The 17573-nt window shown below is 38.4% G+C and overlaps 1 protein-coding gene across 1 annotated transcript in view; it reads left to right on the forward strand.

Moving 5' to 3' along the window:
* CPVL (carboxypeptidase vitellogenic like) overlaps positions 1–17573 on the forward strand; it is a 75046-nt gene that overhangs the window by 15347 nt on the left and 42126 nt on the right. The window contains exons 4-9 of the mRNA XM_065399627.1: positions 1280–1338; positions 1962–2038; positions 4370–4436; positions 13436–13558; positions 13862–13993; positions 17431–17526. Coding sequence (XP_065255699.1) covers positions 1280–1338; positions 1962–2038; positions 4370–4436; positions 13436–13558; positions 13862–13993; positions 17431–17526 — 554 coding nt within the window. The remainder of the gene's footprint in view (positions 1–1279; positions 1339–1961; positions 2039–4369; positions 4437–13435; positions 13559–13861; positions 13994–17430; positions 17527–17573) is intronic.

A 17573-nucleotide genomic window follows, 5' to 3' on the forward strand; every position in this document is an offset into this window, starting at 1 on the left:
AATTTCAGGGGTGGCATTCCGGACACCACTTTTTTGTTTTTGTTTCGGCAGTTGCGCTCCCGGAGGTTTTTGTTTTTTGTTTTTGCTTGGGGCGGCAAAAAACCTAGAGCCGGCCCTGCTCTTTGCCAAGCCCATCCTAGTTCTCCCTGCCACACTCCAGCTCCTTGTAAGATCTGTCTCTTCCCCTTAAGGCAACTGGCTCCCAGATTCCTCCTCCTTTGCCCCCCATCTCCCAGTCCCAGACTAAATGGCACTCAGTTTCTCTCTCCCTCTCCAGTCCCAGTCTTACCAGTCTTCTTTTCCCAGTCTATGTCTTTCCCTTCTCCTGGTTTGGTTTTTGCCGCCTCCACATTCAGATCGGACCGAGCCTCCTCCTTGCTACTTGGGTACCAGCAGGGAGGTCACCAAGAACACAGGAGAGACAGGCTCCATGCTCTCAGTTCCAGTGCCTGGTCCAGAGCAGTTGCTAAAGTGAAAGTCCAGCTTCACCCCTGTATCCCTGTGCGGGAGCATGCTCAGTTGCTCTGTGGGGATGGTGCATGTGCAATCTGGTCAGCTCTAGGAGCTGTGAGAGCTTTGAGCATGTCTTAGCTGCTCAAATCTACTGAGCATGTGTGAGTTGCGTTGTGTGTGTGGTTTTTTTTAACAGGCAAATTTTCACAGAGATGACAAAAGGCACATCCCTGACACACTCGCCACTTCCTGCCAAATTTCAAGTTCCCATTCCAAAGCATGCGGGTGCTAGAGCTAGTCAAAAAATTCGGACAACCTATTCTTTAACATGGACAAAACCATGTATTTTTTCCTAGCCTCATTCTCGGAAACAACTGAATCAGTTTTGTCTGAAACTTTAGACCGAGTTTTTTTTTTAATCGATCTTTTCTGTCATCAGCCCCAGGCAAACACAGGGCATGAAAATTTCAGCCAGAATGGTTATTCTGGCAAAGTTATAAGCAACTGAAAACATGGACTTATAATGGGGAAGTGTCAGGCAACCTTAATAATAGGTGGTGCTACCAGCCCCATCTATAATATAGAATATACTGGCAAAATACAGTAGCTTGTTTAGTTTTTTCACAGACATATTAATATCCAGTATTATGGCTGTTTCCAACCTGTGCCATTGAAATGAGTTATAGGAACATGTTTATCTTTATCTGGGATGGAGATGAATGGTGAGAACTTTGTATTGCTATTTACTAGTCCTTTTCATAGCATAACTCCTTGATTATATAACTTACGTTTTTATGACTGACAGCAATGCCTTTTCTATTAATAGTGTATAAACGGAAGTTTCCTTGGACATCTAAATTTTCCATGCTTTACATTGACAATCCAGTAAGTACAAAATATGAAAGTGTGCGTGGTAGGTGTATTGTCTATTTTATATTGTAAAGTTAACTATGTATACAGTATTTCTAAAATGTTGCCTTGATAATTCTGCTTTCAAGGTCCATTTTTAAACCTTTTTTGTGGTAATCAATTCTTTAGACATGTAGAAGAAGAAAGACAGAACTACATGTTACAAATGCTAGTCGCATCACTTTGTGTGCTACTGGAAGACTCTCTTCATTCTACAGTGTGATGGGGTGTAGTATAGACTGTGATTTACAAATTACTAGCAATGTGTACTTAAAAGCAATTTTGTTTTTTATAAAAGTATCAAGGATATATTCCACTCTTCTCTTACTTGCCAAGATGAAAGTTTGGTTTTATTTTTCACCCTTTGGTGAGATCACCACCTCAGAAAACAGAGCAGAGAATGTAGTCTATCTTGAGTGCAAAAATAAAGTTTCTTACCTTTTAAATGCCCTAATAAGTTTTAACCTAATTTACAGTTTTTTAATTGAGAGAAACCATATGCTTGACAGAATCTTATTTTGCCACATGGCAAAAAAAAGTGTTAAGGAGCTAGAAGCAATTTTGTTCTCAAATCCCATGATTTTTCATTTCATTATCAGGTTGGGACTGGCTTTAGTTTTACTGATGATACTGGATATGCAGTAAACCAAGATGATGTAGGAAGAGATTTATACAGGTAAATTGTGCCACCTTACTCCATTTCTTTCTTTGTGTTCATTTCTGTTCATCTTTATTTCCCCAAAGCTAGCACTGCTGACATCTTCTGGCCAGCTTCTAAACCCATTTTGATTAGCATTTACAGAAAAGAATTGTTTTCTTCCTTTATATTTCAAGGAATTTTTGCATGACATTAGGCTCATATGTAGTGGATACACTTACAGTTCATTCTAGTTCTAGAGAGATTCCCAATTTGAGCACATACTGGGAATATTGCTGCATTCAGTAGCCTCTCTAGGGCAGGAATGAACTTTAAGTGCACGCATTTATTTGTTTCAGTAACCAGTATGTTTAACAAAATAAAAAAAAAAAACAAGCACTTAAGGAGAAATTAGCAGAGGGGGAGGGATGGGGACTCAAAAAGAAGAGGAAAAATTGCCAGCCTGAGTATGCTTCTGTATCTTGTCCTGATCCTTGTAATGCCTGGATGCAGGAAATAGGGGCCATAACAGAGTTTCTTGAGCTTTATTTGTTCTTCATGTCTTGCTCCATTCCTTTGCTCCCTATACTTTCTATAGCCACTTTTGGTTAAATGTTTCCTTGATTTCTGCTCACGCTCTTTAAAGTGGCCTCCCTTCAAATTGCTGGTTTCCAAATGTCAGTGCTGGAACAGGGCTTGACAATCTTAATAATTTATTCAAAATGGGTGGCCTGCCCCTGTTGAGAAGGACCTATTGCTGAGAAGTTTTTGTTTGTTTTTATAGACTAAAAATTTAATGCTCCTCTTCCACTGGTCCTTTTGCAGAACAGAATCTTTAGAAGGGCAGAAGGCTACACTGAATACCTTGTATTAGGAATATTTGCTTTACCACAGAATCTGTTGGGGGATGCATGTCTGTCTGTATTCCAAAGCATTAGAATGTGATCCTATTGGGTGCTAAGCACTTAAGCACACGCTTTGCTGTTCCAGGCTGAAGTGCTCTGCTGAGTTGGGCCAGAGTGCTTAGCACCTGGCATGATGGAGCCTTAGCTCTTTTCCTCTGAAGCAATAAATGTTCAAACTGACTTACCTTTTAGTTTGTGTTACTCCCATAGTAAATATTTTACTTGTTTAACTGGCAGGCATCTTGGCTTTAATATGGAATTCAAAAAGTAATTTCATAAGTTTTGGAACTGCTTTTTGTTGTTAGCTTTTTCTCTAGGACTTTGTTACAAATTCCAGCTGACCTTCTATGTGGCTATTTACTGCAGGCTTGAGACCCATCTCCTTTTGCATGACATGTATAAAGAGAAGCTAATTCAAAGCGTCCATTGTTTATAGCTGTTTTTTAGTTCTTTTAGCTTCAGGCTTTCCAAGCTGAAGAACAGCTAATCAAAGGGTAGTGCAGAAAACTGATTTCAGCTGTCCTTTTATAGGTTTCACATTTTTCATGCATCCCACCCCCTTTCCTGCAATTCAGAGGCGAGGGAAAGGAAGGAAAGTCTAAAATCTTCATCAGAAATTTGGGTCTAGTCACAGGAAATTGAGCAGTAGTGGTCAATTTTTTAGCGGCCTGTGAAACCTCAACCCTCTCTTTTTTTGTTTTTTTTGTTTTTTTGTTGTTGTTTGCTGGTGGTTGCCTACTGTGTTAGCAACTTGACTCACTCTTATAATCTTAGTAATGGACCCTTGTACCTTCAAAGTGTTGGGTACCCAGTTATGATCACAGTGTCTGTAGGCTATTCTGTGGCACCGCTTCAGAGAGAAGCAGCACCCTTCTTAGCTTGGTCATAAGTCAAAGGCAGTTGCAGTTTCCTCTTTCTGCCTTCTTTGAAAGGACAGCTTTGTTTCCTTCGACAGTCTACTGGTGAAGCTATAAACCATAAACTGTCAAAATGCAGTTCCACTGAGATTGAAGTAAGAAAACAAAAGTTAGTTAAATTTTAATGCGTGGGTGGACATTATGCAAACTTCTCTCAAGTGATTCAGGAATTTCTAAATATCATGGTGTTTCAAAAACGTTTATTCTCTATGGGTCAATTTAAAAATGCTATGACCTGTGATCTCTAAATCTGCTGCATTTTCCAGAAAATCTGTGTACACTGGGGCAGAAGATTACTCAGTCCAGAACTATATATTTGACATGCTCATTAAAGGAAGAGTAGGTTTCAAAACAAAACAAAAAAACCATAGACCCCAGTGATACGAGTTTTCTAATGGAGAGAGTATTAATCCTAACAGACGTCTCTTATAAAACTCCATATGGGATTCTGCTGTGTATTTGGAGTAAATTTACTTTAAAATATGTTGCTAATTGGGGTGAGATTAATTTCCATGTAATCCTGATTTATACTTATATTTATATTTCAGTGCACTCATCCAGTTTTTCCAGCTATTTCCAGACTATCAGAAAAATGACTTCTATGTTACAGGAGAAGTGAGTTCAGATAACTTTTATTTTATTTTCAAGAAAACTGTCTTATTTTATAATAAATTGTGAGCATGAAGAATAAATCTTCATTGCCCTTACTCTGACAGCAGAGTACTTAGAGGCCAGTGAGCAGAATGATGCAGGGGGGGGGAAACGAAAACATTGACTGTTCTCAGGAGAGGAGTGAAGTGAAGCAATCACTCTTTCTCATGTAAAGCTTGTAGTCTTTCTTAGCAGACTATAAGCTATTTGAAATATACTGTAATTCTTTAGGTATACCAATATCTGTTTCTTACTGGCATTTCACTCTTAAATGTACACTCTTCACTTTCTGTCCTTACTGCTTCAGGATGATCAACTAGTAACTTTAAAAAGATGTATATCTCTCCTTTATGTATATCCAGGGAACAGTAGTCACGTATATCCTTTTCTTAATTTTATATATCCCTTTCCAGACACTGTTCTGAAAAGCAGTCTGTTAATGTGATCTTTTTCTTGGAAGTATATGGAAACAGGTCATCAGCCAATTTCCCAAAACATACTGTAGATAACTTTTGGATGGAAAAGCTTTGGTTTATTGTTTCCATACACACTGGATTTATACTAGTAAGATTAGGGTCCTGCAAGGATCTGATCTTTCTGACTGCAGCGCTTTCCTAGGACATATTTTTGCGTTAACTCCGTGAAAAATTAATGGCAAACTTTTGCAACACCTTCAGTTTCGTAACAGTAGTTTCCCATTTTTGCAGCAGGAATTTTTAATTGCTCCATTGAGACAGGTTTCAGTCTTGAATGGAAGCATCTAGTGAACTTTATTTTCAGATGATGCTTTTTGACAATCTAATGTACAATTTTAAAATGCAGAAAAAACAACGTTGAAAATGACATGGGAGGGGTCCATGTTTAATTTCCCTAAAGGACTTCATAATAGACTTACTCAGTCCACAAATAAAAATATGGCTTCCATAACTTTCAGCCCTGCATACTGCACAAGGGAGCTAAAAGCCCTGCTTGCTTTCTTTGGTTTGTGCATAACCAACAGAAACAGTAATTGGTATGTAGCTAACAATTCAGATGCATTAGCCAGAAAGCTTGAGCATGAGCTCACTCTCCCCTCGATGTCTGGGCTCTGCAGTGCCCAGTAGAAGTAAATAGTAAAAACGTACTTCATCAGAGAGGTGTGTAGAATGAAGTCCTATCCTGTGTCCCTGTGCACTTCAATCTGGCACCATGATGTGCCAGCTGAGTTGTTCAAAGTGCAGTCCGAGGACCAAATATGGCCTGTGGCTCTCTTTGTCCTGTAAGTTCAAAATCAGGCAAAAACTGATCAACTGCAGGTTTTATTGCTGTGGAACTCAAACAGGCATTTCTGTCAGTCTGTTAACAAAGATGCAAGTACAAACCAATATTGTGTGTTTATTTGATGGCATGAACTCTACAGATCAGGCATGAAACCTGATGAGTTGCCAGTGCAGCACTCGCTGTATCGAAGTTTATTTGCCCTTGAGCTATGTTAAACAAACCTTATTTATTATTAATAATTTTTATAACAGCCTAAAACTTAAGAAATAGGTCAAGAAAATAAAATATGTCTATGGCTAGTTCAACTTCTAAGAAAGAGTGTGTGTGTAGAAATTTTTTTTTCTTTGGGGTTAACTATTTTTATCCATTAAACTAAAAAGTTTGTAGGCTTTTTTTTTTTCAAAAACCTTTGTTCATTTGATATATGACCCATGAAGATACATGTACCAGAACTTTAATTAGTGCATGCCTCTAAGTTGTATGACTAGGAATGAATAAATGTGTCTGTCTTCCTAGTCTTTTCCTCCACAACGACTTTTCAAGAGCATCAGCTGGCTTTAATGTCACTAAAGAGAGAAGTGTCTGATAACACAGGGCTCAAAAACAAAACCTACTTAAAAAGAGTTCAATCTGCATTTAATTAATCTGCAGGAATCATTATTTTTAAATGTGCTTGTGAATCACTTCCTCTACATGGCGAAGATTCTCAGAAGCACTGTACAGTGTAGTTGAAAATGTGAAATACATGAAAGCCTGCTGCATATCAAGAAATCACCTGCATACAATTCAAAATGACTGAAATTGTTGGAGGGGAGTGGTTTGCTCTAAGAAAAAGGGTAGGAGTGCTTGGGGCTGCGACATGCAGCTGGAAAGGGTCTAAACTCTTTATATATTTTTACTTATAAAAACGAAAAGATGCGTATGTCCTGCCTCAAGGCTCAAACACAAATAAAGCAGGAGTCTCTTAGCCAAAATGGAGATAAAAGTATAAGAAAGGCAAAAGCCTAGCTCATCTTATCCTGGTTGCAGAATGGAAGAGAACCAACTCTATCACCCTTTCCTCCTTATTTTAGTGAGTTTTGCTCCAGCTGTTTCCCAACAGAGCCTTCCCAATTCTTGCTGCCAGAATCCAGGCCCAACTCTTTAGCACGTCTTTGTGTGGTATGTTGATAGGAACACAAACTGGCTTAGCCTCTTTACTCTGCAAATCCCTACGCTCATAGCAAGCACCTGGTCTTTTCTCTGGATGGGAATTAGACACCCCCATCATGGGCCATGTGAGGTCAAATTAATAAATACCTTAGGAAACTTTGAGTTGTCACTTAAAAGTAGGAAGAGAACAGACTACTAGTAATGTGGGACTCTCCCAGGCTGAAATTCCTATACCCTCCACTATTAGGTTGGCAGGCAGAGAGATCTGATGTGACAGAAGGATGGTATGTGAGTGTAGATACTAATCAGGATGAGGAGCAAAGAGGTAGTCTTGAATGTCTGATATCCTAAAGAATTCATGTGCATGGTTCTTCATAATGTCTGTTGCTGAAGGCAGGTAAAATCTCTTGGCTTGGTTGTAGATATTTTGTGCAAGGACCGTATGTAGTCTTAGAGACAATTGAGATTCCAAGTGCAGCCTCATCATCTTCTGTCCAAGCTGCTTGTGCTTCTGGAGATCACAATTAAACCTCAGAGACCTATTGGCACAAGACATTTCCAGAATACAGAAAGAAGTGGAGCGTAGATCCCCCTCTTGCAGGTAACCATCCGTGAACCAACTGGCACTCTGGCTGGGAAGGGAGATCAGATATGCCTCTGTATCTGGTGACCTTTTCTGAGCTCGTAACTCCTATTATTTTTCTATTGCTCTTTTTTCTGGTACAGACACTGTTGGGCATTGCAGATGTCATATTTAAATAAAATCACTATTACTAATGATGATGTACAAGGATAGTGTTGTGGTGTCATGGTTTGTGATCATCTGCTAGGTATTTGCATTTTCTTTGCTTGGACAGAACCAACACCCCATGCCATTTCAGCACCTCCCTGGTAAATTAGGTCTGCACGGGGAAATTCTGTAGGCTGAGTCTTCTGCTCTTCTCCCTTCCCTGACTAAGGAGGCTCTGTGTGGGCTATATTTGATTGTAGTTTTCGATTGTGTTCAAATATGGCTCTAGGTATCTGAACTTGGGTGGCTAAAGATAAAAGTTTTGACCCTGGTCCCTAACAGTGGTTATTTCCTTCAGCAAGAAATCTGGTTACACACTTAATGGCTCTTGACTGGCTTTTGTGAAATGAGTAAGTGGCTGAAGTCCAGTTCCTATTAGTCTGACATTGCAAAATGAACTACCTTATTTTGCATTCCTGTTGACCACCTGGATCCATATTCCAAAAGCTGAGTATACATCTAATACAAGCAATCATCTATTACCTTTGAGGTTCCTAGGTGAGGAATGAGAGATTCAGTACCACCGCTGCCTGTATTTTATATGTGGACTGTCTTCAATGCTGTTACTCTGGCACCTTTATCAACAAGCACTCAGTGAACTTTAATATTGTACTGTTCCTCTGTCCCTTCTGATTGGCCTTGGCCTTGATTCTCTTTAATCATAAAGCTTGAGGCATCATGTAAGGAGAATAGTGTTTCAAACTACTTACAGACTCTGAATTATTTCTGAAAGCTGTTTAAGTCTTTATTCAGCCACTTAAGGACTTGACTTTTAAATTAAATAGAATCAGAAAGCTGTCTCTACACATGAGCCTATGACAGATTGCTGTGTTGTATTAAATGTGGTTGTGCTTGCCAAGTTTTGTTAACTATTGCTAGGATCTGATTTTAAAATTCTGTACCAAAGTCCACTTTAAATTCAAAAGGACAAAATTCTGTTTTTCTTGTGGATTATTGTCTCTGTGTATTAGATATGAAATAGGTAAAACAAAGTGGCAAAGTGTGTGGTGGGACATAAAAAGGAGTGTCATCTCTGGGTCAGATTTTCAAAACGAGACAGTCTGAGCTATCAAATTCTTGTATGAGCGGTTTTTCATACTTACATTTTTGCACATGCAAATTGAGTATCTGGATGCCTAAAACTTCACGGAAGTGCAACTTACATGAATACTTCAGTTTTTGTTCATATAATTTTGAAGTTATAGCCCTTTTGAAAATGGTACTAAATGAATGGTGGAGTGTACCTACAGTATGAGTTACTGGACTACTTGAAAGCTAAGTGCTGACACCAATTTTGCTTGGAACAGTCATGCTTTAGGATAAGTTAGTTGCTGGTTGCTGTAATATTTTTTGGCATTTAAGGGAAACTTGCAATTTTATTTTTAAAATATAATACTTGAATCTACTTGTAAAAAATTGCCAATAACTTCTAAAATTCCCATATTCTCATAGACGTTAAGGTCAGAAGGGACCATCGTGATCATCTAGTTTGACCTCCTGTGCATTGCAGGCCGCAGAACCTTTACAGTTTATTTTCACTAAAAGTGCTGGCGTTGCCCTTTTTACAGTAACTTCATAAGAGAAAATAAACATATCACGCTTCAATTAGTCTTGCTTAAAAAAAAAAAGTAAAAGAAAGGCATGGGCTTAAGAGGTATAGGAATAATGGGATAAAAGTTAAAAAGGGTCGTGGAAAGCTACTTTATTAGTGGGGGGGGAAAAGGAATACAGAAAACCAAACTTAGTCTTGTGCTATAACAAATCAACCTTCAAATGAACCACAGTCAGATGGGTGAGGAGCTCGCTGCTTGTTCCTTCTCTTGTCTGTTTAGGCATGCGCAGAGCAGAGAGTGCTTTTAGGGTTTTTGCAAGCCATGTGCTTGTGAACATGCAGTCATTCACACACGAGCTACGTTGAAAAGGGGATATTTCAAACAAATCTGTTGGCAACATAAGTTTAGAGAGATTCTCTATGGGGAAAACACTTAAACATTATTTTGTTGTTTGTTTAGATTGCATGCTCTTCAGGGGAGGGACTGTATGTAAATGGGGTAGTGGTCTTGATCTCAGTTTGGCCCTGTAAATGCTGCTGTAATACAGTAGTAAATAATATGTGTGGGCCTAAACCAGACAGTACATTGGCTTGTTTGTTTTTTACTCTTCTCTGAACTGTATTTTTTCCCCAAGGTTCTTTTTGGGGGCACAAATCTGTTTGCACATACAAGTGTGTTGGCAGGCTATATGGTCTATAGCAGTGGTTATCAACCAGGGGTCTGGGGCCCCCTGGGGAGCCATGAGCAGGTTTTGGGGGGGCCCCAAGCAGGGCCAGCGTTAGACTCGCTGGGGCCCAGGGCAGAAAGCCAAAGCCCCAACACGTGGGGCTGAAACCCCCGGAGCTGCAGCTGAAGCCTGAGCAATTGGGCCCCAGGCAATTGCCCAGCTTGCTACCCTCTAAAACCAGCCCTGGGTTTTATATACAGAAAAACAGTTGTTGTAGCATGTTGGGGGGGGGGGGGGTCTCAGAAAGAAAAAAGTTGAGAACCCCTGGTATATAGATTATAGCTCTGGGAACCATTCACCATTCAGCCAGCAGGAGGAGCACAGTCCATCTGGCTTTTCAATAAACAAGCACAATGTATTTTAATGGTCCTTCTAGAAGAAGCAATATGGTAGCTATTATGTCTGCTTCATTTAACACTTAATTGAAGAATTTGAGTGACATTTCATGCCAAATAGTCTGGGCCCAAACTTTGTTGACAATGTGGCTTTTCAGATTATAAAGCTGTAAAGTTATAAATTTCTCTGTCTAAAGTTTCTCTATTTTTAATTACATCTCTCTCTCCCTACTCCCCCCACCCATTTTCCTCACTGTCTGGTCTTAAAGGTCTGAGGTGAAATCCTGGCTTGTCTGAAGTCAATGGCAAAACTCCCATTTAGTTGAATAGAGCCAAGATTTCACCCTTGGCCTACACATAAAGTTGAACTTCTTTGACTACAAGTATTATATTTAAGCCAATTTAGTTAAGCTTGCCCTTGTTACGGGGGCAAGCTAAAGTGATATAACCAGATTTAAGCAGATTTGTGTCCATGCGAGGATTTGCATTGGTGTAATTCAAGTTATGGCCCGCGGGCTGTCCATTATGTAGGTAGGTAATATTTAGAGAGAGCTCTTTAGTCTAGTAAAATATAAATAGACAGCATGGTAACTAACTATATCTAAGAACTGTGGCAGAGTAAATCTACCAATAGTAACTGCTAATTCATGTGTAATTCTGCTCAAAGGACATAGTTTTCATGATAGTTTTGTTATCTGCAACTACTTTGTCTCTGAAGAGGCAGATTCCAGCTTGACTTCTTAGCTGGGAAAGCCATTTCTTTGCTAATAACAATTGGCAGGGGCATAATAAATCTGCAGAAGTTTATGTTAAAAAAAATTACAGGATAGTATGGGTGAGACCGTGCCTGACACTATCCTCAGGAAGGCTAGTTTTATTATTCTTTGCGCTTCAGGATGGTTTGTTTTCCAGTTTTCATAGGAATAGGTGAATAAATACAGCCTAAGACACTGAGGACACTTAAACGAGTGTTTTTCATAAAGTAAAAGGTGCAGTCTGCTCTCTGTGGAAAAACGAAGATACTCTGTCAGTCCACTTGCCTACCCCATTACTCACCATGTGCTGTCAGTTTCATTGGGTTAGCATAAATTAGATTTCAGTCTTGCTGGATCAGGGACCTTGTCTCATTTGCCTGCAGAGCATTGTACACCCTCCTGGCACTATACAAATATGTTACCACTGTAACTTACAGTGGTACGAAATAGTCCATATTTTATAATCTACCTGAAACTGTGCTATAGGAACTTGCAGTGTTAGGTTTATATGAATAAGTAAACTTCCGACTAATACATTCCTAGATTTGAGAGACATTCTGTCTCTTCCTTCCTCTGAAGGTAGGATGGAATTTAAATTTTTTCTTGTACTTCATGGGCTCTTCTGTTCTTCCCCTTCCCTAGCATTATGGCATTAAATGTACCCATACAATCTTGCTATAGTTGAAAAGCTTCTTCCAAAAGAAGGCCATAAAGCATGCCTTAACGGTGGCCAGATTCCAGTTTAGCCTTGCCTCTAAATGCTTGTTCCACAACCAAACTCCTTCAACAGAGAAAATACCTTCTTTGGACCTTGCATACTTAGTCCATTGCTTTGTCAGTTGTGTTGTCACGGAGGAGCCTTGCCAGGTCATGGATGAAGACAGAATAGCTGATATACCATAGTTGGTGATGGGCTTTGGCGATCAGGCTTTGAGAGACAGAATAGATTGAAGCCAATGGGTGATATGTTTGCCTGAAGGGGAAGGCTACTGCTTTTGCATTGCTTCCAGTGTCAGCCCCAATTTGTGATCAGATTCTTGTCTGAGAGGAAGGGATGAGGTCTTAGCAAGCTGAAGGCAAAAGGCTATTTTTTTTTGCAGCCAATGATGCTAATTATTATTTAAACCTAGAGATGAGTCTAACATGATTTAGAGTCCTCACACTATTCTGAACATCTAGATGCTTTTGATGGAAGGTCTGGGAGAGGGCAGGGGAAAGAGTGGTTAGAGTACCAGGAATTATTATTAAACATATATACTAAAGGTATTGTCACTGAGTCCCTACTTGGAATCAAAGTTTATGATAGAGACAGATTTCACAGTTGCTCTATGATTGGTGTCTATTTTAATCTAATTATGATTGAGCCTATTGGCAATGCTTCCCTGTCAGATGAATCCAGGGGTCAAATTGGGAGGAAAAGAATTGTGGCATTCTTCCAAGCTCCACCTACAAGATAAGCCATTTGTGACTCTCCAAAATGAGATGCCCCTCACAGTAGATTGTGCAGAGTTTCACAGTATGATTTTGCATGCTATGAGCTCTACTGGGCTAGCAGCTCGGCTCTCCCTTGATGGGGCTTGAGTATGACCATTGGTTCTGCTGGAATCCTTGTCCTTGGTTTCTTCTTGAAAGAGAAAGTAGGTCTCCGAAACACCGCCTGCTTGTGGCACCAAGTGAGATGTCACTCTCAGTAAATAGTGCAAATCTGTGACCTTGTCTACACTACGCTGGTAAAGTTATACCAGGAAAATCCTGTGGTGTGGTTGTAATTATATTGATATGAAAATGCTTACACCAGTATAGCTTATGCCATTTCATTGAACTGGCATATGTACTGTGATACACTAGTGTAACTACCTCTACCCTAAAGCTTTTACTGGCAGAGCTATATTGGTTTAAAAAAAAAATCACACCCCTGATTGATATAGCTGTGCCTATAAAATTTAAGTGTATATCAGGCCTTAAAACTTTAAACATCAGTATTAACAATCTTAAATGGCCCTCTGAGTTACCAGCCCAGTCCAACCCAAGGATAAACTTGACCAGCGGCAGGCAAACTACTTTAGGGTGGGATTTCTATGGGATTTGGATGTGCATTTTCCATTATAAATAATGGGAACGGGTGATTCCAACCCCTTAGGTGTCTGACTATTTCAACCTTAATGTCTTAAATCACTTTTGATAATGAATTTATTTAAACTGTGTGTTCATCAGGAATAAATTAGCAGCATATCAGTGAGGGGTAGAAAATAAAAAATGGAAACCTGCAGTAACTCTATGAAAGCGAAATAAAATATTGTTAGTCTGTCTAATGTAGAAATACTCAAGTTGCAATACACAATAAAGCAATATTATTTCAAAGTGAATCACCTACCATTCCATTCTCTCCAGTCTTATGCAGGGAAGTATGTGCCTGCTATTGGCTACTACATCCATACCCATAGTTCCAAAGCCAAAGTTAAGATCAACTTCAAAGGAGTTGCTATTGGTGATGGTTTCTGTGACCCTGAAATGGTAAACTTTACATATTTTTTCTATTCTTTTTGTACTTAATTAAATGGAGTACTTTTCTCATATTACAGTCCTATCTAGATAAAAGGTAGTTGTTTCCCAAGTGGCTTCCTAAAGGCTTTAAACCTTTAATATTTGCCAAATGTTTCCAAACATCAAGTTACTAGATCACTTTTTTTTTTTTTAATTAAAATTTTACTCAGTTGAATTCAGTGACTGATTTAGAATTTTAAAAAGGCGATCTTGGAAAAGTAAAACATGCTTTCCTAACCTATCAACTTCCTTTCTTGTGTGCCTGTCTGGTAGATGCTGGGTGGCTATGCACAATTCCTGTACCAAATTGGCTTGGTGGATGAGAAGCAGAGGGAGTATGTCCAGCAGCAGACTGACCTGGTAGTAATTTATATCCAGCAGAAGAAGTGGATGAAAGCCTTTGAAGTACGTATCAGAGGCCCCCACGTTGGCCTTTAGCAATTAAAACCATCTGAACTGAGTAAGAGGTCAGAAAGAAGCATAATGAAGATCAGAAGTTTGATGCTGGAGAAGGTGCCCATTATAACATGGCAGAGTGGGGGAGAGGGAGGAGGGAATGAAAGGAAAGAAAAGGGCTGTCCATAGAATTTGTTTTGGCCTCATTTAAAACAGAGGGGCTTTAGAATATGTTTATACAGTCCTGTCTTTCATTAACTGTTTTTGTTTCTTTAACTAAATGCGTGTATGCCCTGAAGGTTTAATTTACCCATGGAACTTAGAAGAAATGCTGTCTAGAGAGCTGCTGCATATATTTGAACATGCTGTTAAACCTTTTATATTCAAAAATAGTGGCTGCATTTCATAGATGCAGTTAATTGGTGTCTGCAAGGAATATTGCTTAGTAGCTCGTGGATTCCCATGTTGAAAGATGTGGTGGTATCCCAAGATTACAGCACACAGACATTTTCTCTACACGAAGTAACTCATTGGAAGTGCATTATAGTAACTCTTCTGAGTTTATAATCTCTGTTGTGTTTTTTAAATAGGTAACTTTTCTTTTTTATAATTTAAGCATTATAATGGGAGAATGTGCATCATATTTATGATGTAGATATTTTCTGGTTAGACACTTTTACTATACAGATAACACTTCTCACAATGTTTGCAAAATAGGATTAAAATAAGAAAATTGTTACATTTTTAGGGAAAAGAACTCCCCAGAGGTTGGGTAAGTAGGTTGGCAGTGGATTACTCCTGGGATACTCAGACACTACAATACCGAGGGCCATATAAGTACCTAAGATTGATAGTTAAGCACTATAATCAATATTTAGGCATGTAAATAGAAGTGGCCTGACACTTAAAGATGAACACCCACAGCTCCCTTGATTTCAGTGGGAGGGATTGTTAAGCACTTCTGAAAGTAAACAACCCTTCTATTTTGTCAATAGGGCCAGGATTTCACCTCTAGACACTAAAGACCTGGTCCTATGAGGTTCTGCATACCATCCATTTCCATTGTGGATAAAGGGTCATGTATATTTTGTATTCATGCCATGATACAGATGAACTAAATATGCTGAATAACAGGGTGTCACATAAGCATGTGTATTTGTCATAGGGAAAATAAACTTTGACGATAGCTTTTGTAACCTTGCAGTAAAAAGTTATTAGGCCATGAAGCTGATTTACACCAGCTGGGTATCTGGCCCATTAATTTTCGTCTCAGTGAAAATGAAGAAACATGTCAACTCCCAAAGTGAAAGAAGAGATTTAACCTATCCACTTCAATATGTTTGAAACATTTCTGCATATTCCACTTGCATATTGTATCTATACAAGTTACTACAACCGTTACTACAATCGCTTTAAGAGTACCAGTACCTGTTTGTTCAGGGCAGATGTTTGTTATAAACACATCTCATGAATATATATTTGAGCCTGTTGCTGCTGGCTGCCATCTTTAATGACCTTATTTGTGACACTAGTAATTTGGGAGAAATGTGAGATGTTGTAAACTGGTTTTGAGCCTGTCTTTGATTGTTGAAACAAGCTTTAACTTTGATCTTTTAAAAATGAGTGAGCATGAAGGACTGGCTGTGGGAGCAAAAGTGAAGGACTGAACATTTTGTAAAAGATGTAATGATAAATGTGTTTACAGTATATTACTAGAATAAATTACACTTCCACCCAACTTGAATTTTTGAGAAGGAAAAATACAAAAGTTAAATGACAAAGTGGCACATTTCAAAGAAATGCATTTCTTAAGGATAACTTTCAGTTGGTACAGATTTCAAACCTGATTTTTTAAAAAAACCTTCCAAAGTCAAGAATAATTTTGCTTCTGTAGTGTATCCTTCATGCAAACAGTAATTCAGCACTTATGGTTAACTCTTGTTTGATAAAATATTAAAATGAATTTGAATTCAAAGCTTATGACAGTTAGTCAGTATGACATGACAATTATTTTTATAACAAAGCAGAGGGATGCCAACATGATTTATAAATTAATAGTTCAAATTCATTTCTGTTGGAGTGGGGCAGGAGTTCTTGTTCTGCACATGTGAATCTTGCCTTAGTTTCTTTACATTTGTGTACATTAAAGTTTCCACTTCAGGGAGTCAGTGGTGGCTGAGGGTTGGGCAGAGTGGTCTCTGAACTATCATGGGTCTACCTTCAATAATCTCAATCTCTCTCTCTCTCTCTCTCTCAAGCATATGTAGTTGTTTTTATTACATGTTGAACTATTTAACTCTTCAGTATATTCTTCTAAGACAGAAAATAGCTTTACTTTGCATAAGAATGCATATTGAAGTGGTTAAACCTTTTATTAAAAGGATCAAGCTATGTATTAAAGGTCTTTCTATGGATTTTTAATGGGAGTTAGAACAAGCCTCAAGAATAATCTGGTAAGGATCCGGATTGCAAAATTCCTAGGGTTCTAATTTCTTTTTTTTTTTTTTTAGCTAATGGGACTAAACTGGTTTTTAGGCAAAAGATCTTATTTTATTCAAAGTTCTTGTCATATCTTTTTAATTTTGATAATATCACAGAGTTAATAATAAAGCTCCTTAAGCTTCAAAACCTAAAGACCCTTTCCAATCAACCCACCATCCCACCCACCATTGAGTGACTAGATGGGCAACAGACTCAAATTGTTGAATCAAGGTAAGGGACAAATTCCAAATCAGAAGGCCTCTTTGAGAACGCTCTGACCGTGGGCACATAAATCAGGGGCAATTGGTCTGAAGATTCCAGCCGCTCAAAGTGGTAAAGCCATAAAGAGCTTAATATTTCAAGGAAACACCTTGAATTGTACCCAGAAACCATCTGGAAGCCAATGCTGTCTGTGGAGGATAAATGTATGACACACTAAATGAGAAGGTATAATGCATCTGTCCCAGCATGAGATTTGAGTGGTTTTCAGATGTAACCCATATTCCAATCTGAAATAATCGATAGCAAACTAAAAGTAAAACTGATGTTTAGAAGCCATAAATAAATGTACAAGTAATCATAAATAGAGACAGACAAGCCCATACACTGTATAAATAGCAGTGTATTCTTTTTCATCATCAAATGGATAATCTTTGGACTTCCCTTTGCAATACACATAGACAAAAGTGTAGACTGTAAAGATATTTAGATTATTTAGGGACAAATTTAGATTCATGAACCATGAAAGTATATTTCTGAAATTGACTGAAAAAGATTCTGTTCTCTTATAATTGTGGCTTTAGCATTGGAAACTTAAATAGGTTTCTAATATTAATACGTGGAATGAAATTCATATTTAAACTTCATTAAGAACATGACATAAAGAGCAAGTTTAATCGAGAAGCAGTTTTGATTTTGTGTTTTGTACTTTAAATACATATGTTTATCTTGGTGTCTCCCTCCAGATATTTGATACTCTATTGAATGGTGATGAATCAAATTCTTCCTACACTCAGAATGTTACAGGATGTGGCAACTACTTTAACTTTTTGCAGTGCCAGGTAAACTTATATTGCAATAACCAGAAGCCCCAAAACAAAAGAAATTT

The sequence above is a fragment of the Emys orbicularis genome, chromosome 2 (assembly GCF_028017835.1).
Source record: "Emys orbicularis isolate rEmyOrb1 chromosome 2, rEmyOrb1.hap1, whole genome shotgun sequence".
Classification (NCBI taxonomy): domain Eukaryota; kingdom Metazoa; phylum Chordata; order Testudines; family Emydidae; genus Emys; species Emys orbicularis.